The sequence below is a fragment of the Argiope bruennichi genome, chromosome X1 (genome assembly GCF_947563725.1).
Source record: "Argiope bruennichi chromosome X1, qqArgBrue1.1, whole genome shotgun sequence".
NCBI classification, from domain to species: domain Eukaryota; kingdom Metazoa; phylum Arthropoda; class Arachnida; order Araneae; family Araneidae; genus Argiope; species Argiope bruennichi.
This window is the reverse complement of record NC_079162.1, coordinates 103,962,107-103,986,305: the sequence shown is the minus strand read 5'-3', so window position 1 is coordinate 103,986,305 and position 24,199 is coordinate 103,962,107. Positions and strand designations below refer to the sequence as shown.

The following is a 24,199-nucleotide window of genomic DNA, read 5'->3' as shown; positions in this document are numbered from 1 at the left end:
GACAATGGAAATAACCGTTTATGTGATTAATTTACTTCGAAACGTGTAAAAATTTCTTCGATTACATTGAATAAGAAAATTTTCATTGCACACTGTAAAAAGCATAGATAAAAATAACATTCAGCAATCGATTGAAATCAGTAACAAGATAGAAATATTCTCACAGCAATTGTAAAAAAAATGAAAATATGTACCACTCTTACATAATACCCATAGAGATTATATGGTATTTTTAAATCTCAACGGTAATAACAGATTGCACAGCTATAATTGCAAACAGTTTTGTATGAAAGTAGAGAATAGAAAGAAAAAATTATTCGAAATATTACTAAAAATAAGTTTATTTTTTCTCATTTTTGCCTTTATTGCCAAATGCTCATTTTAAAAGGGGAGGGACTATGCATTTTAATTACTTTTATTCTTTTTTTAAGATTTATATTGCAATAATTTGACAATCGGTTGAGTAATTTTATCTTTTTAAAATCTAAAATTTACAAAGAAATCGACATTTATAAGCATTTATGGACGAAAAATTAACCCACCAGCTGCGTCCATTTTCCACCAGCTGTTCTATTTTCTGCTGCATCCCGCGATTTCCACGGGTAAGTATGTTTAGTTTTTACTTACTCGTGGTGTTGAATTATTATAACACTGCATAATGACTGACATTGGTTTTTTAAAAAAATTGGATTTATAAGCAAGTTTTGCATGCAAACTGCAGTTTTAAAAGATAAGCAGCTGATGGGTTAATCTCTGAGCAAGCCAATAAATTTTAATCAAATAATCCTTACACATGGCGGAAGGAATTTTAAAAGTGGACAAATCTTACATTTTGATATGTAATTGAATGTAAAGAATTTTTGAAATGTGACAAATGGAAATTATACATATAAATTTGAAATATCTACTTTTCAACTGAATTTAAAAATAGAAATAAAAACCGTTTAAGGTACTTTTGCGTTAAATTTATAACAATTTCTGAAATTTCATATTTATAATTCAGGAGTACTTGCATTTTTCTCGGAAATCCTATTTCTTTGCAAAGCAATTTCAATTTAAGACATAGTGACACTGAAACAATTGGAAAATGGTCAGTTAACCAATAACGTTGTGCTTGGTGTAAAAAGATTCAGAAAACTCTGTTGTATTTTTAACTACAGAAAGAGTTAATTGGCAAGTGAGATTATCGTGTATTTCAAAAATTCTTCAATATCTCCATAATCATGCAAAACTGTTGCTTATAATAACAGAAAACGATTGCCGATAGCCCATTATATACATTATAACAGAAACCATGTACACATAACGAATTTCCACTGCATTAGAATAAACCAAAAGACTGAATGTTCTTGGAAGAATAAAATCAAATGATCTAGAGTTAGATAAATTTAACAATTTTCAGAATTATACTCTAACTACACATCTCTTTCTTTTTTCGCAGCAGAAGTTTTGTGGCGCTTTTTTTTAATTCATTTTTTGTTACTTTTTTCTTTTTTTAATAATAAACAAAAAAATTGTTGAACAGAGGTATACATAGAAAGTTTTAAAAATATACAATTTATAAATATATTCTTCATATAATTTTAAAATATATTCTTCAGATAATATATCTCCATAATATCTGAATTGTTTAAATCATTCACGATTAAAATAGATTCCTGACTAAAATAATTTTGGAAAAGCGAATGAAAAATTAAAAACTGGAAGCGACTATTTTTTTGGGAAAAAATCAAAGTTTGAAAGCAAACTATGCAAAATGTAAGATTACGAATTTTCCATTATATAAATGACGAGAAAAAATTCACTTCTTTTTTTACATTTTTAATAAAAAACAAAACAAATATAATAATTAAATCGCTGTATAGAATTTTTTAAAAAAAATCCTGAATAGTCGGACGATAATTATGCCACGAAAATTTAACGTATTCGAAAAACGTTATTGGAGTTAGAACAGAGAAAACATTTATATGAAAATAAGCCAAATAATTAAATCATATTGTCCAAAAATATAAAAAGTAAGTTAAATTATTTCATTTTATATTTATTTAAAAATTTAATTCCAAATATAAAAACTGTAATTTTTTCATATGTTAAAATTCCTTTTAGATTTACAGTATTTTTATACTTAAAAAAGGATATTTTGCTTTTTAAAGGTAATCAACAAAAATGACAGCAAGAAATATCTAATTTTTACTCCACTTTTCCAATATAAAAATTGAATGAACAACAATAAAAGGAGAAAAATAATAAAATTAAAGTCTAGATGCATTTTTTTTTTCTATGCAGGAAAAATTCTTGAGTTTTTATAAAAAATTCATAGAATTTTACAAGATCTTGTATACCATTTACTTGTCTAAAAAATGCACATTAATTTGACAAAAGTAATATTTTGATCCAATCTTTTATATCAGCAGCATTATATGAATTGTCTAAATGCTTATTAATTATGTGACAATATATAACTCTTAGATGCAAAATAAATTAATTTAATGTGTATCTTAGAATTTACACAGTATCTAAATCGTGAACTTTACATCTATAGATGGCACTATAAAAATATCTTATGCAAATATTTTTTCACATTCAAATGTTCCTCAGTACACAATGCATTTTTTAGTACATGACACTTCTACAGTAAAATGGCTGGTGAAACTTTTTAAAGATACCTATACTATGAGCAGAAATAAGCCTGTTCAACAAAACCAAGGCTCTTTTTCACCTTAAAAATTTGTGCTTCGAATGTTCTTTTCAATTCTTCCACTATCAAAACAACGATAAATACCTTCTATACAGCTAATAGTTTAGAAACACTCTGTTGACATAAAATCGAAAAAGCAAAAACGAATCAAAGCTCCCAAGTCAATAAATAAATGCTTTCTAATAAAGATGAAAAGTCGAAAGTATCCTGCACTTCGACCATTGTTTGTTTTTGTACAACGAATATGTCCCACTTTATACATCAAGTACAATTCTGCGAATGATAATCATTTGACCAAATGAACTTCAAATCATGAGTCATATAAGAACTTTCAAGTTGAGTGTCCTTTTATGGCAAAAGTATTTCACGTTAAACGTTTTTACATTCAGAGTTTTTTTTAAGACCTACTCCTATTTATAATTTAAGTAGGTCTTCAATAGTTGTATCCTTTGCCCATAGGTTCCACATTGAAAAAACTTCTGGTAACGCCGCTGATTCTGATTTGGCAGGTTCTGTTTAAACTCAGTAAGAATGAAGGACGTTTGCAGTTCTCAGTTTTTTGAGGCAGTTGTTATAACAAGAGTTCTCAGGTGTATTTGCGGTTATTCGCCGTGAAATTCTGAATATTTTACTATGGAATTTTATCTGATTTAACTTCGAAACATTTTAAAAAATAAATTACCCACGTTGTATCTTTGATTTCTTTAGGAATTTGCCTGTAAACTTTATACTTAAAGAAATCAGCCCCGATATTCATATTTAATGTAATTAAGAATTTGTTTTTATCTAACAATGGTTTTGCATTATTGCCTGCAAAATTGCACGAATTAATTGAATGTCTTTGAAATGAAAGTTGATTCAAATTATAAATTTTTTGAAAATTTATCAAATTTATTTGACTTTTAAACAGAAAAAAATTCTGTAACCTCATCATTTTCTTGGAACAATTTTTCCTTTTTTTTTTTTCCCCACTAATTTTTTTCAGCGAAAAAACTTAACGAGTTCTGAAAAGGTTAATAGAAAAATTCAATTCATAAAAAACTTAGATTGTAATTGTCATTTCGAAACAAAAATTTTAAAAAATGAGAAAGAGAAGATTATTTTTATTTCTCTTCATATAACATATTTTTAAATTTTAAAATGTTTCAACGGTTTGAAATGGCATGAATAGGCATATTTGAAGGCATGGGAATATTCAGGGCATTAGAAAAATATATGTTACGAAATTAAAAAATTAAAACCTCTTTTCTTTAAAGAAAGCATTATTTTTATTGTTGTTAACATTTGTATCAATTTAATAAAGAGAAAATTAAAGCCATTTATAGCCAGTGCCGCAACTTACCTTTTATAGGCATGTGATCTCCTTATGGTACCTCGAAACTCAGAAATGAAAGTTTAAGATCACCTACCTTTATTCTGGACACTGTCCTTTTACACCTGCTATATCTGCCTAGTTGCGACACTGATTTTAGTTATTCAATATTATCACCTAAAAATGCCAAATTTCTTCAATTATTACTTAACGCAAAAGCCCTTATCAATTAATGAAATCTAACCAAAATCTAACATTTGAATTTCAAAATTATAATTTTTATATGATCCCCTAATAAATTTTCCTCCGAAATTATCTTTAAAATATAGCCAGATGTTTTAAATGATTCTATCTGGTGTTAAACACGCATAAAAAAAATGCCTTTCGAGAAATGAGAACTACAAATTTCCTAATCTCTAGATTGAGTTTCATCATCAGTTTGCTGTAAATTATTCTTATAGTTACAATGCATTCAGTACTAAGATTCATCAGATACAACCAACCACAGCATCTTGAAATTATGCACTCAATTTGGCGGCAGCACTATGCTGCTGACTATTATTGTTGCTGTTGGTGTTTGTATTATTTTGGTTATTTTCTGCATTCCTCTGGCTCGTCTTTTTGCTTTTCATCCTTCTGTTTTGAAACCATATTTTCACTTGGCGCTCAGTGAGGTTCAGATTTCGAGCGAGCTCCCACCTCTTCTGTTTAGAGACATAAGCATTGAAAAGGAACTCTTTCTCTAATTCAAGGGTCTGAAACTTGGAATAAGGTTTTCGTTTCTTCCGCACGGTCACTGTGCCTGTCCATTCCAAAGGATTAGTTGTAGTCATAGTTTCTCCTCCTGAAAAAAGAATGATAAGTCATAATAATCAGAATGAATTATATTAAAATCAGGATGCATATATAAGAAGAGAGGAAATAAATTGAGTTTGAAGAAAGGGAGGCAGAAAGAATTAATCTCATTTTTATCCTGAAAGACTTATCTTTCTTAAGAAACAGAGATATCTACGACAAAGAAATTGTCAAATTATCAGTTGCAAATAAAGAGGTTTCATCCCGAAAAAAAAAATGATATCGAGATTAAAATATAGTTCTTCAAGAAAGAATGGAATGCTTTCATTTTAAAAATAGCATAAAAATTGCTGTGTAATGAAATATTTGTTTTTAATAGCAAATCAGAAATCAGATGTGATACCTACGTTTAAATAATAACAAATGGGTAAGCTCAGAAAAAACAATACTGCAAGAAATCACCTAAAATTTAGTCTAATATATCAGAAATGATTCAATAATTACAGCAAACATTTTCACTTTAATTCATTTGAAAGAAATTTTTTAAAGAAATATTGAATACCATGAAAACTATATAATATGTGATATAATGAGAAATAAATAAAACTAAGTTTAATAAATGTCTATTGATTATAAAGGCAGTAAAACACAGTTTATATACATTTTTTGGGGACTGAAGGAAAAATGACATAGTTAAAAAGATATATGCAAAATTCGTATAATGTTTTTAATTATAATAGATTTAATTCCATTATTGAAAATTAAAAGAATTGTATTTTAAGGATTTTAAGAATATATTAGTATATATTGCATAATACTGATATCGATAATTACATTTAAAACTAAACATATATGATAAAAGTTGGAAAGTTTATAATCACTGTAACTTGGAATATCAACCACACATTTCTTATTTTATACGTTGTATATGCATGCAGGTAAGTGCTTAAATAATAACAAAAAATTGTCGTTTGACGTGCTGGTTACCTGTGGGTATTAAATGTAGCATAATAACTCAAATAAAACTCATTAGATGTTCCCTTCACTGATGATTTGACAAACAAAATAAATTCGAAGGATTTTCCAATGGAGTCTTAACTTTTTTAAAACAAGGAGGGATAATTTCTTCCCGTTCTTCATTATCATCTCTTAAATTAGGACCATGCCGTCACTTACAAATAATTCCTAAATCATGTTAAGGAAATCCTTATCGGGAATGGAGGAAAAATTACTGAAGCACAGAATTTGCGGATTTTAGAAAAAGGAAAAACTAAAATTTTCGTCCTTTGCATCATATAAACGAAGAGCTTCGTTATTACAATGATTAAGAATAATTCGGGATTGTGATGAAACGACGTATAAATGAGAAACGTAATTAGAAAACATTATAATTTTGTTTTAAAAAATTTAATATTATATACATATAACGCTAACGTAGGTGCACTCTTATTATTTATTGGTCAAATGGCAATGGTCAAATGTAAGCAAACCATTGTGCTAATTTCAGACTCTTCATTGAACATTTTTACAGCTGCATCTAATTCAATGTTTCCTTTAATTGATGGAGATGCAAAAGTTCTTGAGAGTGCTCACCGTGCCACCAAAAAGTCCATTCTGTCAGAGGAAAGATACGAAATAAATCCCTAGAAATAGGCTTCAAACAGAAATAGAAAGTTTAATAGAGCACAAAATTAGGCTTGACTGTCGCCCGATGAGCAATCGCTATGATTTAATACTTAAAGCAATTTCATACCTTACAAAACACAAATCTTACAAACAATTGTCTTGATGTCTCATCTAAATAATTATCTCTTTACTGATAGCAATTTCATTCCGTACAGTTTTTGCCTTAATTTTAGTAATATTTTTAAATTCAATTTGATAACAATTGATTTGAAATAATGTTTTTAAACGTTATGATGGAATTGAAACTCGTCCATTAAAGCAGTCAATATTTGCATGCTTTTATTAATAATAAACTCCACAGTAAGATTTTCACTTCCCCTTTTATTTCATAGTATATACACTTTTTAATTTGCGATAATTCAAGATTTTTCAAACCTGTCAAATAACAAAGTGAATTTAAAGAAATATAACTATGCATTCTATGATAATCATGTAACAAGTTAAAAAGTTAATAATCAAGGTCAACAAGCTGGTTGCCAAAGGCAGCTAGTTTTATATAAAATTACATTTGCATTCAATGAAAAGAATTTGCATATGCGTACCAAAATTTGAAAAAAGAAATATGTTTCGAGAAAAATGCTAAAAATTGTAAATTTTTAACTATATTAACTTTTTTGGTTTACATTTTTACTAGTCAATTCATGAATTTACGGCATTTATTACCTATGCACAGTATATATTTCTGGAATTTTTGAAATGCTCCTTATTTTAGAAACCGAAATTCGATTTTTTCTTTTTTTACTATTGCAAAACATCCCAGTATGATTAATACATTTAAACGTGCACAAGAAGCACAAATACCACCATATCTGTACCTTCCATATTTTATTGCACAATAATTATAATTTGATAACCTAGATATAAGCACCCATTTTTCATAGTAACATGGATTCAAATATTTATATAGTTACCCTTCTAATTACATTAACAAACCTAAAGCGACTCCAATCAATGTAAGTGTCTGATTCTCCTCCCCCTTTTTTTTCTGACACTTTAATTGTAAAAGTTCTGAATATTTGAAAAAGTTTACAATCAGCTTCCTTGCTACTGTTTAAGAGCCTTGCATAGTAAACTATTATAATTCAAATAGTGTACAAGGTTTTAGGCTTTGTAAATATATAATTTACTGTCAAAGCCTCGGGAATAGTAAACTATTATAATTCAAATTCAAATTTTGAAAAGTTTTTTTTTTCCCCTCTCTCTCTTTGATATAAGGAATAGAAAATATTACATAAAAGATTATGAATAACCATTAGTTTACGATTCATAGATTATCTCTTACTTTTCTTATTTATTAATAAGGCAGGTTAGTTGCCAAATTAATGCATATGATACGCAATAATTTAATTTATTACAGGAGTTAGCTTTTATTATCCCAGTGGGGAAAAAGAAGATCCAGTATTTCTTTGCCCTAATATTTAAAAAGAGCAAAAAAGGGGAAAAGGTTATTTCAAAACTCAGTTTTACTCTAAGGGAAAAAGCATTGAGTAAAAAGGGAGCTCCGCAACCTCTGTCTTCCGGTACTAAATATGGAAAGCTTCCCCAAACGATGCAATTCTTTCTCGTAATGGGCAGTCAGAAACTCATTTTTGCCACTTCCTATAATCCAAAAGAAACTGCTTATGATTTAAGACCGAAGGCACTTTCTGAATCACCTCCAAATTGAAATCAGGAAGTGGCTCATTTGCAAAGGATATCGGTGATTTTAACGTAGTTTAGTTAATTATCGAAGATATTAATAGACAGAAACAAGCAATAAGGATTTTCCGATGAACCTCGATGCCATATATTGATCTAAGGATACTTCGGAAGTCTTAAATGGCTTATTTGAAATACCCTTTAAGTGGTCAGATAAAAAAAAAAGTAAATGTATTTATTAAAGCAGCAATAAGGATGCAACTGATTTTTCCATAAAGTATTACAGAATTATAAGAAATTCGAACATGCAAAATTATACATTTCTGTAGATAATCTTGTGCATGTAACTCCTCAGTACATATATAACGTTAAGGTATCTTCTAGGATGAAAAAAATAAAGCTTAATTTTTCATTTGATGTATGTTTTTTCAACCTGACAATATTCGTTACATTTTAGTCAAATCAAATTTCTAACAAGAATAATAAAAACGAGTAAAATGGGTTTTAATCGGCAATTGAATAACTTTTACGCTAGTGCTCTTGCGTACATCTTCATTCTAATTGTTGTTTGGCCTGTTTTTCATTGCGTAATTTCTGACTAATTAGTTAATTTATATATATATATTAAATTCTTTAAGAGAAAGTTAAAGTCCGTTGACATATTTTTCCTATAAGGGCAACTTGTAGCTAAATTTTGGTCTCAAAAAAAGATTCTGTAATGAACCAACATTACCGTCGACAAACTAAACCAACTTTACCCCGATATTTACACTTTTAAATTAAGAAAAATTCACAAATATATTATTGGCATATTGTTAAAATCGATTTTATCATTAGACCCACAGGTGCCACAATAGTGGGACTCTTCCAGTAAATGAAATTGCCGTTTGTTCCCTAATAATTAATGAATTGCAATATGAATATTACGATAATTATAAATATTGATTAAGAAAGTTAATGAATTATTGATGTTTAAAATACAAGTTAATGGAATATTGTTGGAAATCGCTGTGCTTTTTTGTCCAAATGAAATATTTCATTAATTAAAAAAGTCTTTTATACAAAATTTGTTTATATATGTTTTTTTTAAACATTTGACTATGCATATGAATAGTCAAATGTAAAATATGTAATGGTAAATGGAGTATAAATTTTACTTTGTATAGAATTCTCCTGATAATTTTGTACATTGTAGCAACATAAATACATTTAAAAGAGTAGTAAGATTCGCTTCTTATCAGATTCATTATTCATGCCTTAATATACCTCTAAGGGGAAAAAAAACTCGAAAATATATGCAAAACATAGAACTGATATATAGTCTAGAAAATATAATATATAGCATAAATATATATGTTAAAATTAAAACTAAAATTTTTAATGATATTCGTTCTTATTTAAAACATTAAAAATAATTCTTCATACAGTGATATGTATAGTGGTTTTGACAAAAATGACAGAAGAATTATCTGCAAAAAAATCAAATTATCTAAGGATTTAGTAATTATCTAACATATAAGTTGTTACATGCTTTCTTAAGTAGAAAAAAAATTTAAAAATTTAAAAGTTTGGAAAGCTTTGAGAGATTTGCAAGTATTGTCCTGAATTTTCAGTCAGTAATTTAGTAAAATATTCCAAACTTATCTTTAAATTATCTTATTAATACATTATACCAGAAATGGCGTTGCAAGAGAATTTTATCAGTCTCAAAATCTTTAAGAATAAGTAACATGTTCACAGCTCAATGTGACTGACCCTGATGTCATAAGAAAATAAGCCAAACATGATAGTTAAGCTAAGCATATTTTTCATAAGACTGGAGTGATTATCTCCCTAATTGTTATTCATAAGCTTACTTAGTATGCAACTCTTAAGCGGTGGATAAGATGGCTCTTGTATAAAACAAAAACTATAATTTTTACATTAAAAAATTGCATTTTGTATAAATTCATATCAAGGCTCTTGAACAGATCACATAATATTGAAATATAAATAGAGTTTCAAAACAGTAAGTTTATAACCAAAAATTCAATTTCCAGTAGGAAGCACAATTCAAATCTATGTTTCATTAAAACCATGCTGATTGAGAAATATTTTCAAATATTTATTTAATTAAATCATTTTAAATACAGTTAGGCATAAAAAATAGTCGTTAAAAGTTTTCAATTAAATCCTTCTCATTTCCTTTGAAATAACTTTCCTTTTTTTTTATATAAGAGTATCATAAAAATAACTATAGATTCATATTTAATCTTAAAGCAGAGTATATTTGAATAACACTAAGTAGATTTATAAGGTTTAATGTGGAAGAATGATTATTGGACATGTTGAAATGTCTGAACATGTCTTTTGCTAAACTTTTAATAGCGGTTAAATATTACGAACATTAAAAAGAGTCATAAAATGGGCTAATAAATAAGCTATTTTATAAATAAGTGATTTTATATAAAAAAAATCACTTATTTATTCGCTAAAGTCAATCAGTAAAGCTGTACAATCATTATTATTGGGTTTGTATCTAAAAAGCGAGGTTTAATTCTAAAAAATTAATATTTCTGAAAAAGAAACTTGTGATAAAGATTACAAAAAAGTATTGAAAACAGTAGAAATTTATTAAAACATACAACCAGTTTTCAAAATGATTATATATGATGGATGCTATCTATAAATTGTATCATGGGTCATGCATGAAGCAAAAATTGTGTAACAGGCTATACTAGGCAGATCATTATCTACAGCTACCAAATTTGGACACGTAGTTAATTTTTGAGTAGTAGATAATCATTAAGAAAGGGGTTTTAAAAACTTAATTACATTTTTAACTAAAAATTACTTCAATTTCATTTCAGAAAGGGCAAAAGCCATGTTTTATACCACTTTTATATTTGAAAAATTAGACTTTTTCAGTGCGATCAATTTTTATTTTCGCATAATTCTTTTTCTAACTTTGATAAATTAAAAAAAAAGTTTTAAATATATTTTACAGTAGTACTTTTCATTGTTATATTCATTAGATTATACAAACACGCACTACGACAATATAATTTTTTTTTATTGAATACGTGTTATAGTTGAATAATTGAAAGTAATTTTTTAAAATAAAATAAAGATTAAAAAAATAATTCCAAAATCAAATAACTGACCATATAATTTTTTAAAAATTTAAACGGACAAAACAAATTTATAACATGATAATATATTTGGTATATTTTCTTTCCTCAAATTGCAGAATTCTGATGCTATCAAATTAGAAGAAAACAAGACAGAAGAAACAAACAGCTTAGAACGTTATATCAAACTGTGATGTTTCAGACAAGAATATCGAATCTCTTCCAATCTTTCTTTTTAACGCCGATATTAAAATATATTACATTGACTGAGTTTCATTTACGAAATTAGTATCAATGATTTACATTGAAATAGGCTTATCTGAGAAAAATAAATAACCGTTAGTTTTATATTAATGAAAAAAAAATTCTATAATAGTTTTAAAGGAAAAATTAAAGTAATCGTATAAAAAAATTCCATGCGGAAACATTTACAGCATTTATAGTTTTTACTACAAATGAGTGAATGAATTTAAAATCAAATTTTCTGTTCAAATAGACTAATATCCTATTAACTGCAATAACTTTTAATTCGTAAACAAAATGGAACTTCTGAAATTATTTTTATATAAAGGATGAGAAACTATATGCACATGCTTTGGTTGCCTGCTTGCTCAATAAAGTTCATGTGGTTTTTTCTCCATTGATGTCATATAAAAAACAAAGTTTACTCATCAAAAATGCATACAGCTGAACTCGTGTAACTACTGCAGTTGAATCTATTTCTAAGGTCAAATTTAACCTTGAAGCGTACGTGGAAAGAGTCTGAATATTTATTTCACTTAACGAAAATAATACACTTGAAAGTATACCAATTTTATTCCAAATTTTCATGTGTTCAAACAGGAAAAAAAATGTATTTCTTTGTTATAAATGTCTCTCAATAAATTTGTTAAATATGTCAAGGATTTTAGAATGAGTCGGTGAATAATTATTGAAAACATTATATGAGAAGAAACAATTTAAGAAAACATTTTATAGATTCCAACCATAAAAACAGAAATAATGTTAAACTTATCTTTATTCTCAGATATTTAGGAAATAAAATGAATATTATAAAGCGTCTAATTGTTATAATCGATTTTGTACTATTGTTTAAATAGCTTTTTATTTGCTGTCTATCTTCAATAATTAAAAAAAAAACCGAGCAAAATTTAATTTATTTGTTAGACATAAAAAAGTTTGCTTCGTAGAGTAAAATGGGCTATACATTTGTAGAATAAAAGGTGTCATGATTATAGAATGAAAGCATTAAAAAAAATGTAAAGGATCCTCATAAACCAAGACAAAAAAGAAGAAAATTTTTGTAAAGGCATTTGAAAAAAAACTTTCAATTTTCATCTTGAGACACAGTTATAAAATTCTTTCAAGCGTAATGTAAAGATTACTATGTTCATCCTATTTTTTTCGTGAAAACTTTAAAATAGATTAATTGGAATCCATTTTTAAACATTTAATACCCAAGAATTCTTTTTTTTTTAAATTATCGAAACAAGTTTTCCCTAAATAAATCAAATTTTACAGTGAAAGGTAAAGAGAACAGTCAGTTTTCTTTTTATTTCAAAACTGTTCTGCAAATTCATGATAGATAAGATATTAGAACAGCGTACGTCACAAGCTATCATTCAAGCAAACAAATATTTTCGATAAAGGCCATTTTTATGCCTGAATGGTGTTACTTGCGACGAGATTCCATGTGTTATAAAAGTCAAAGCAAACAAACGAAACTGTCGTAAAAGCTCTGCATTGGGAGATTCAATATTTTGGACAACTACTTAAATGTTTGCTCTGTCAAATAAGAAGTTTTTTTCTTACTGCCTTTATAAGAAAGCTAAATAGGTCTTGGAAAACCAATTCATGAAAGTGGATTCGAAAGGTGGATAGATATAAGGAATGATTTTCCCGCAAGAGCAAATCATAACATAACATTATTTAGCAATGATCGTTTCCCATAAAATCAAGCAAAAAGAGACTAATCAAATACTATTTAAACTACTCTCGTTTATTTTACTCACAGCAGCGAAAACACCTTGGCTGAGATTTTAAATCGTTACTGTTTTTCTTCTTTTTACCAATAAAAAGATAAGAATAATCCAAATGTTTCTTACAATAAATTTCTTAACCATTCTAAAACCGTTCATATTTTAACTATAACGAAATAGGTGTCGAATATTTTTAAATATCAGTTTTCAATTTCTGGGGGGAGTGGAAGAAACCAATTGCTCAGTTTTGAAATGGCACAATTTTTGAGCTTGTCTTTTTCTTGGAAATTTCTAAAACATGATTAATGCAAAAGAGCTCTGGCCTATTTATTTATTCTGAAAAAGGATCATTTTTCAAAAAAATTGTGTATTTTCAATGGAAATAAGAATATATGTTGAAAAATTGTAAAGGAATTCTTACAACACAATCTGCGCTTATGATAATTAATAGAGAAATGATTTTCGTTACTTAGTTTTATAAAATGCATATCACATCTTACATTTCGAAAATGCATTCATTTTATACTTCTTTATCAATTAAGCTAAATGGGTGAAAATAAACAAAATTGATTGTCACATATATTTCATGTCAGTTGTATTCGTAAAATTTGCTAAGCATGAAGCAAGAATCTCAAAAATAAATTGTGATAAGTACATTTTACAAGTTTCATTTTGTATGATTTCAGCTCCTTCACAACATTTATCCATTCTGATGCGAAACTATAATTCTTCTATCATTGGAAATGTTTGCGAACTACATTCAAACGTTTTCTCTTTTCATATTATTGATATTTTAATTTATTTTGAAATGAACGCTAAATATTCAATCGAATCATTATAATCAAATTTATATTATTATTCTGATTCAAAAGAGAATAATAATGTAAATTAAACACAAGTGACAAATTTTTTTTTAACACGTACCCATAAATCACTGCAGGAACTTTGTATTCTTAATACTGAGCTATTCATTACAGATAATTATTTACTACAAACTTCTTTATTTATCAAGAGATGAGCATAATTTATTAAAAATTCCTTCCTATTTTCGATAAGATATACGATTCGACTTCCTTTCTGAAATTTTTGAAAATCAAATTTTTTTACTGTCTATGCTATACTAAGTAGGATTTAACTTCAAAAAAACTTAGTAAAAAGGGGGTTTAATTTCAGATGTAACAGCATAAAAAAGTTCTCTATTCAACTGCTCTGAATATATAAGCACTTAAAGAAGGACTACATACTATAAACTTTCAAGTTTTAACTGCTCTTTCATTGCGTTAAATTTAATAAATTAAAATAAATATACGATGTATGCATACATCTGGAGTTTCATCTGAATAAATTTATTATAAGTCCTTTTTTATTATTTAAATACATCTTTCTTTTCATTAAGAAAATTAAGTTAATCAGGTGAATAATAATTTTATCATTCAACATTTCATTCATCGATAGTCAAACATCGATTCTTGCAAACAGTTTTTTAAAAATATTTTTTTTATCACTACAAAACGATGAATTAAAGAGTTTTCATTGAAATACGTAAAATAGCTTTCATCATTGCTGATATGCTGACTACATTCTACAAAAGAAATTTATGTACAACAAAAATTGTTTGGATTAGTTCACAGTGATTTTTTTAAACTAAATGACTTAATAAATTTTGTGATTAAATCAAAACCTAGTTTCATATCACGGTTTACCCTTGTTTTACATCAAATGCTGATTTGTGCTTTCCCCATTTGGTCTTGATTATTTTATAACAAAATATTTTTATTACAAAAAGAGTATACAAAACAAAACATACATTGCAAAAGGTCAATTTATTGGTGTTATAAGGAGAAAAAAAAAGAATATAATAATTTTTTGGGGGAAATTTTAAATTAATTATTCGAATCGTAGCAGATTTGCACAATTATTTTTGCTTATTGATGTTAAACTTACTGGTATAAGCACACAATTTCCAAAATCTTCAGAACTTAAAAAAATTTTTATGCCTTCTCCATTTTTATGCATTATTCTCATTTGGGAACGCAACTCATAGTTTAAGCGCTTTTGAATGAGAGTATTTCAGCGAAATGAAAAGCTTCGCCACTTTCAACAAAACATTTGACATCTATCCGCGCAATTTATTTCAATTATTGATTTCAACCCAACAGAGATTTATTATCCTTACATGAATCAGAAACACCATTGAGAAAATTTGTCTCTTTCTTTAGATTAGAATTAAGGGGGAATAAATAGTAGTAAATAAATAACAACTTGGAGGGGCACCAATTGCGGCCAGAACTCCGCTGGAGCAAAAGAAACGCCAAAGCACCTGGAAGAATTCTCTGACCCCCTTGGTCGCACCCCCTTCGCCTGCCTAAGGTTTGGGCAATAAGTTGGAGCGTGAATTTCTTCACAATTGCAGCGGCAATCGAGGTGTGTGTCGAGCGAAAGAGCAGTTAAAGAGAGAAATTTCTTTCACTTTTTCAGAGAAGACGACATCAGGTTCTCGTAAAAACAGAGACGAAATGAGATTCGCCGAGAGTCTTGCTCCGGGCCGGTTTCCATTCTTTTGAAGAGGGGTTTCTCTTAGATAAGCTACTTGGGAGTTGAATGCTGTTTAGCTGCTATTGAAGATAGGGTAGAGTTCTTTTCTCTTTGGGAGTATAAAGGCATTTTTTCAAATTGCACCTGCCAGATTGAGGTGATTGGTATAACAGTGGAACCTATGCTTTTCGGATTTTCTATTGGTTAAAAGTTGTTCAGTGATTGATGTTTAAAGCAAACATTGAGTACTATTTTATATAAAATCCCGCTTCGATGACTGAAAGTGGATAAATTTGTCTTTTAATTGAATTATTTATGCCTAAATATAAAATAGTCAATATATGTCCTAGCATGAGTTTTTAGTATATTTAATTTTTCAGACATGAAATTTTACTAACTGTACTGTATTTATAAAAGTAATTAAATAATTAATATATTATAAAAGTTTAGTAGTTTTATAAGAAACGTCTGTGGTTTTATAAAAAACGTTTGTTCAGAGCATAGCGACAACGCGTTGTTTCAAAAAGCTGTTCACCTTGCATAGATACAATTCAGTCATATAATATTTTAATGATTGGAAATTGGCAAAATCACCATTTTTAATCGCTTCAATATTCATAAATCTATGTAAGAATACCTTAGAAACTGGTTGTGGAAAAAATATAAGACAGACAAGATCAGTGTGGTTAAACTTTCTTCATTTATGATATGCTTGTTGTAAGTTTGGATCTTTTCCTGCTCTTAGATCAACATTCCTATGCCGATGACAATGTGTTAAAACAGAACTGGAAAGGAAAAAAGTATAAGGATTCTCAAAAATACCATACCGCTATCAGATTACGGAATTGCAGCAAGATGTAATGCTGAAATAGTTATTTACTTTTTTTTTAAATAGAGATAAAACTTTTAAACCTTTTTTAGAGATAATTCAACCGTTCATTAAAGTGAATTAAAATACTGTGAAAAATCCCTAAATGGTGATATTAAATAGGTAAAAGATAAAAATTTACAATTTCAGTAAAAATACATTGTACAGTAAAGCGCTGTTAAAAAAAGTGTGAACTGTGCCTGAGCGGAAAAAATAATTTTGTCTTGAATTTCGATTTATAAACTTTTTTTGTCACCTTTGTTACTAGATTACAATGCAAATTTTTTTTTCATCGTGTAGAATTCCTTTAGTATTGATTATATATAAAATATTTTGCCAGTCTTTTAATTATATAAAAATTTTGCCCTTGCTTCATGTTTATTAAATTCTTTCATATGTACATTTTATGTATCATTTAAACTGCCAAAAGAGATACAGAATTAAGCGAAAAGAAGAAGCAAACTTTTTATAAAATGCCAAGTTTCATTTGAACGGATTTCATTTCTAAAATTTTCGATAATATACATCCACTTGATAATAGATACCAAACTCTTTCATTACGTGATTATATTTTATTCATGTTCTGCTGACATTATTAAATCGTCAAGACCAATTAAAGTTTAGAAAGAAATCAGAAAAGTTGGTTCTTCAAATTCTAATGATGCGGAGACAGGAAGTGAAAAAATAAAACTTTCTAGGGGAAAAATACACATAAATAAATAATCAAAACATGAAGGGGGAAAAAACTGCTTTTGACTTTCGCCGTTTACTTCTCTGCTTTTTTTTTTTTTTTTTTTTTGCATCATTTCCTGTTTCTAAATAGCACTTCAGGAGTGTAATTTTCTAAGGAAAATTTAAAAAAGCTTTTTTGCAATGAAGAAAAAAAATGTATTAATTCATAAAAAATAACCAATAAGGAAAAACATTTGTAAAATCGATTGATCAATTTATGTTTCTCTGCAAGTTTGTTATAGTATGTATTTAAAAATCCGATTGATCTGAATGGACTAAAAAAAAAATAAAAAATACATTAAGTAGACAGAGCATTGTTAGAGTTTTGGATGTGGAATGTTGTATAGATAAAATGTTGAAATATCTATTTGTTTTCTTTAAATTGTTTCTTCACGAATATATTAATGAATCATAGTTCTGAAATATAGAATTATTATATTGTTTATAGAAAGAAGATACAAAGTATTGCATTAGGCACCACTATATTTCAGTAAGTTGACTGAATTCTTTTCATATCATTTAATCATTGTATAGTTTAACTATGCTTTCAAAGTATTAATGATGTAAAGAAATCACTTAAAAACAATTTTTCATCTCCATATAATTAATTACACAATCTTGATATTGAATTAATAAAACAGTATGATTCTCCTTTAACCTAATTCCATTTGAATCAAATCAATTAGATAAAATCCTTTTTTACTTTTAATGAACCGTTATTAAAAGTGGAAAACATTTCAATGATTTTCCTTTCTTCAGTATTTTCCTATTTCTCCTACATCAGCTTACCGATATTTATTTCATTTACTACAATTAAGGACACTTAAGAGAGACTTCCAAAGACAAAAAATATTTTATTTCTTGAAAATTCCTTTAATCTTGTAGGAATTGCATGCATAAAAAGGAAATATATTTGTTTTCTAATCTTTTTTTCCTGTTTCGCAAAATTTGTCACAAATTAAACCCAACAAAAATTTAACCAGAAGAATTTGAGAAAAAGTAAAGTTGTTTAGTATTAAAATTAATCGAAGACAAGGCACAGATTACAATATAAGCACAAATACTTGGAAGTCTGGGTTTTTATTTATTAGAAAATCAGTCTATGATACAGTTAAATTTAAAAAAAATGATGAAGAAATTTTATAACTTCTGATGTGTATCTTTAAATGTCAAAACGGTTTATTTGTTTAAAATTAGTAGCACGTAGTTTAGTGCACGTAGATGCATACATTAAAGCTAAAATATATGTAAATGTATTCATGAAAAAATAGGAAAAGCAATGAAAATTTTTCGTAATACCTCAAGAATTAATATAAAATACTTATAAATATTCAATTCATGTATGTTAACAAAAAGAATGGAAGACGACTCGTTGTAAAACATCGAAGTAATTTGTTGTAATTTATATTCCTACTTTACAGATCTGCTTTCATTTCACCTAATCCAAAGCATTTTTTTTCTATAGTGGAATTAACCTTTAATAACAATATATTCATTAGTTTTATAATTTTTTTGCTTAATGATAAAACGGATGAAAATACGAGATGAATGCAGTTTATTAGAAAAACACTAACTGCATGGAAGGAATAAATATGATTTAAAAACAGAATGATGCTAACGAACTAAACGAAGATACTGAACACGTCTGAAAAATTCTGAATATTCTTTCCTTCCCTAAATCATAGAATGAATATCGTTCCGCTTCTCTATTGTTTGTAGTCTGCTAAAGTTAGTACGAGTTGTGAATTTTAATGAAGCACCAGGAAGATATACGGCGAAGGTGAAATACGTGATGAGATTTCATCTCATAAATCGAAGTGTCCCAACAGAATTGCCTAAATAGGAATAGAAAAGGATCAGAGGATTCTTCTAAGTGTTTCGATTAATTTTAATCCGCGTTAAATAATATTTTGTGCGATGAATTTCAAGAAAGACGGCCCGTGAATATGAATAGAGTGCTAATATTGAAGGAAAAGTTATTTCATGTCACTGTAGTGAAATATTCTTATATCCAGACGGTTTCGGAATTACTCACACGAGATGATGACAAAAATCTTTGGTTAAAATTACTATTCAACGCTAATACGATTAAAATTAGTTATACGATATATTACTTATATAATATATCATAATTCTGCATCGAGTCATTTCAGAAATATAAATGATTCGTGCTTCATGTGTACCTATAAATGCAATGTTTCACACAAAAGTTTTCAAATATCCCTCCAATATACTCTAAACAAATGTAGTCTATTTCACTTATTAAGTTTTGATAATTATTAAGCAATTATTGATGATGATTAGTAAGCAAATAATAAAAATGCAGATGATAAATAAAGAATTTTTTTTTAAATGAAACTTCCTTTCTTTTTCACTGGAAAAATAAACTTGCATGAACTCCAAAGTAATTAAATTCACTCTCAAAAAGGAAAGTAAAATACAGCTTATAGCGAAGTTTTACCTTCGAAACCAGTTTTTCTTTGCAATAAGAAGCAAAATTTAAAAAAATTGCACGTACTTAAGATTCATTAGTTTCTTAATTAAATGAAAAACTTTGCAAAAGATCCTTCTTAAAAACATCTGTACGCAAGTATGGAAAAAGGAATGAAAAAAAAAATTAAAAAGGCTGTTTTATTTTTAAGAAAACTATAAATATAAATCTCTGTACCGCAAAAATGCCGCGCTGCATGGGGACAAATTCAATTCCAGAAGCTTGTTACTACAAAACTTTCAGAGTATGCACATTCAAAGATTTTCTATTCAATTATTTAATCAATTGGATCGTAAAAGGATTGAATGAATAGTACAATTCCTTGATCACTATCAATCCCCGCTGAAAGCAATGTTGCCTCCATACTTTTTTTCTTCTGGTCATTAGTTAAGCAAGAAGACAGATGCAGGCGACAGTCTGACAGAGATATACTCGCTCAGCTGTGAAGGTTTGATTCTTTGCAGTGGCATAAGAAAGGTGCAAGCTAAATGGAGAAGAAAGCCTGCCTTACAATAGATAGGAAGCAGCCTTTAGGGGTGAACGGCGGCGTTCCCTCAAGCAAAATCAACCCCCTTGGTCTACCGTGTTGATTTACAAGGGCCAGCGTGATCACGTAGTGAAAGACCTCCTGAGAGAAACGTGTTTTTTCACTCTATTGAGACCGCTGAGAAATGGAGCTGTTTTGCGAAGATTGGAGGGTAGACTTCGAATTACCGAAGTCAAGTAACAAAAGAAAGATGCTAAAAAAATAAAAGAGAAAAAAAGTAAAATCATTTATTATTTCTGAAAAAACGAGTATGGGATGGAAGATTTTTGCAGCAGTCATATCTGTAATGCTCATTTAAATTCATAACTTTCACGAAAATTCACCAAAAAAAATCATAATTTTCCATCATGGATCCTACAGATGCGAAAAAAAATATTAAATCTTCAATAATAATTTTTGTATGAAAAACAGTTTCAGCCACACTTCCCTCTTATGCTCAAAATCTTTTTAAATTGTCTTTGAAATCACCGCCTTCAGTGAGTAAAATAATTATATGAAATCAGCACACGGGTAAATATCATTAAGTGATATCTTGTGTCCAAATTATCTCAATAATTCGACGTACCACAAGGCCCATGAATTCAGTCTGCAAAATTTGTATTGTTAATTTACTAAAAAATTTTAAAATTCTATTATAATGGTGTGACTAAAGAAAAAAGGTTAATAAATGAAAAAATATTTATGTTCCATTAGTTTATTCAATATGAAGTAATTTTTTTCATCCAAAAAACAACCAAACTGTATCTGGCCCCACTCTTTATTAATATGTAGCTTCATGTCAAATTGAATGTTTTCATTCAAGTAGCATCCATAACACATTCACAAACAGTGCAAGTCCTTCCGCTTACTCATTGTAGCGTCTCAGTTATGTCCTACCATTCACGCCTTTTACGACAAAAACTCATTATTATTCCCATTTTTATGACTACGGCATTTCACGCATTTATGGTTGGTTTTATTAAGCAATAGTTGGCCATTAAACTTCAAATTATCATCACTGTCACGTGCTAAACGTTATTTAAAGGTCCAACACTTCAGACACATCACTTATCTTAAATTATGTTGGCTATCACTACAATGAGACATTTCAGTCACTAACTATTTATAACATTTCACTTCCGATTTTTAGTAGCTAAACTTGTCGTTTTCATATTACAGAGATTTGCTGTCATCTTCACATGTGTTACCTGAAGCTTCAGGGAAGATATTTGCTTTCTTTTGTGAATTGGATATGCTTTGCACTATACATAGCAAAAAGCTTTTTTTACAGAATTTTTTGATGTTTTTGTATGCATAAATGCTTTTTAAATAATTTTAATAAGTAAATATCGATAGATATTTTTAAAGCAATGATGAGCTTTTGAAATTTTTTTACAGTTTACAATAGAAGATTGCTGAAGAGATTAAATATAAATGGTAATGTAAAGCTTAACATCAGATGAATATTACCGCAGGAAGCAATCAACAAAATTTTAAAATTATGAATAATAGTATGACATTTTATCAAATGAATATCCTTACTGTTACATAATTATGAAGTAAATTCATTACAATCAGTTTACTCTTAAATGAACATTTCTTCATTCGAGCCACTTTAAAAACAGATTTTTTTTATCAATAAAACAAAATAATTGTTATTTAATCAATAAATTAAAATCATAGAAAATTCTTACAATGGTTCTATTTAAATGGAAAATACACCAAGCGTGTGATTTTTTTTTGAAAACAAAATCAGAGCTGAAATTTGATTAATTCAAACTTATAAACAGAAATATTTAATGACAGATGTATAATTCAATAATCAATAATTCACACTTTCAAACTTTGATGAAAACAGACTTTGAAGAAAACTTCTTTAACTCTCAAAGATATCATAGTAATATTTGTATAAAGGTTATGGATAATTAGGGAGCCCCTTAAGTGTTGGCAAAGGTGAATTCAGAAATCACCTGCACACCGGTGACAAGCATGGGGCTTCTTTTTATTAGCATTTTTACGACTGCCGCTAACTGCCCGGGGGCACGTTTCGGACAACAGCGGCAGGGAGGTTAGGAAAAGTGATAAAAACACAAAATTGTTTTCTCTTACCTGAACCAGACTGGACGAAAGTTGTAGGGCAGTGTACTTCGGTGGGGAAACTCCGCAGCCCATATGCATCAGTCTGTGGATAACTATCCATGGCACCGGGAACTCTAGGCCTATCTTCTGCTGTTGGGAAATAAGATACAGGCTGAGGTGTGTGAGGTTCCATATGGCCGGGATGGACCCTAGTCCCTGAATACGGTGAATAATTGCACCAAGTCTGTGGAGCGAAGGATTGACAGGTATCGGCCGGAACCGGTGTAACAGTACTGGGACCCGCATCGTAAGAATTGGGCCAGAATTTGATGGAAGAAGTTTGCGGTGGCTTGCGGTCGATAGTGGTGTTGTAGTAATAACCGACGCTGTCTCGGCACAAAGGCTGATGGTTGTACTGAGGAACGTGGTGTGCATCCACGAATGCCGAATGGGCCTCCGGTGAGTAGGCGGCATTCCAGCCCGGCTGTCCACCGTGTCGGATGACTCCAGAGGCCGCAGAGCTGTCCCCGCCGTTGCAATCCGTTGTGGCGTAGGTGACGGCCAGATTGTTGTTAGGAGTGAGTCGCTTGGCAGGGATATGCAAGGGTTGGAGAGCCGCCGAGCCGTTGTTGGTGGTTGTGGTTTCTCCGCTGGTACGGCTCGTATTGGACTCCTCGTAAAGGCTCGTCCCGCCGTTCATGGCGTCCCCGCCGCTCAGAAGAAGCGACGGACGGATTTCTGTCACCGTCTGGAATTCTTCTTCGTCGGTGAACCTATTGCATCGTGGCGGGGATGATTGGGAAAAGGGATGGAGAAGGAAAAAGGGAAAGAGAAAAAAAAATCACGTGATCAGCACATTTCCTCGAAAATCATATGCAAAACACAGAGGAAAATTAAAAAAGACGATCACATAATTGACATTCATGCTAACTAAAATAATATAAGTTACTTTTTTTCAAAATCAATCATTCCTTCCCCCGCCTTTGAATGAGTCCATTGATGAATAACGTTCAATCTTTTTTGAGTTGGGGGAGCGAATCAATCAATCAATTCAAAACACATGCAGAAAAGTTTTCATTCTTCTCTTGCTCATTGGGGTAAATAATAACCACCACACAAAACTCAAAAGAAAGAATAGAAGAAGAAAACCGATAAAATTGTAAAAGCAAAATTTAATCCCTCACCAGTTTATTTTCATCTTCCGCTTCCCGTAGAAGTTTCTCTATTAATTTCGATACTTGGTAAATAACTCTCCATTTAATAGCTTCCCTTTCTTTATCCACGGATTAGATTTCGCCATTAGAGTTCTTCAACTTTATGTATGACCAAATGCAAATAATATTTATCTCTTAAAGAGACTGGAGCAAATCTTTCAGATTACTAATCAACTCTTCTTCAAACAACGAGTCATTAACACCATGTGACGCGAAATGAAACAAAGTTGAGCTGTCAGAGAGTTATCCAGAATAATGGCTCAAGCGAAAGGCAAGTTGTGCAGGAGTGGTCACAACCAGAGGATTCCGCGTGTTTTTACGTTGAAAGTGATTCTTGTGTGAAAGCATCACATGCATGGCCTTTCTACGAGAGCTGGGGCGATGGAGAGGAGGGGGAGAACCGGGATAGGGAGGGGGGTAGAGCTGGACTTTCGTTCGTTCTCGAGACTCCTCGCCTCACCAAACAGAAGAAACGATAGGAGAAAGCGTCTCCGAGGGTTTTCATTGGTCGAGTCGTGTCATGTGACACAGCTGGC

General features: G+C 29.4%; 1 protein-coding gene across 2 annotated transcripts; it reads right to left on the bottom strand.

Annotated features, from left to right (window-relative positions):
* Positions 1 to 2,025: 2,025 nt before the first annotated feature.
* Positions 2,026 to 23,986, bottom strand: LOC129958991 (homeobox protein abdominal-B-like). Of its 2 annotated transcripts, none has more exons than XM_056071759.1 (3): positions 23,399 to 23,986; positions 22,480 to 23,222; positions 2,026 to 4,854 (listed from the first exon to the last, which is right to left on the bottom strand). In XM_056071759.1, exons 1-3 carry the CDS (start codon positions 23,416 to 23,418, stop codon positions 4,529 to 4,531), a joined length of 1,089 nt encoding a protein of 362 aa, XP_055927734.1. In that variant the 5' UTR covers positions 23,419 to 23,986; the 3' UTR covers positions 2,026 to 4,528. The 2 variants fall into 2 exon arrangements, with proteins under 2 accessions (XP_055927734.1, XP_055927735.1); XM_056071760.1 differs by having other exon boundaries at positions 23,634 to 23,986.
* Between the last annotated feature and the right edge of the window lie 213 nt (positions 23,987 to 24,199).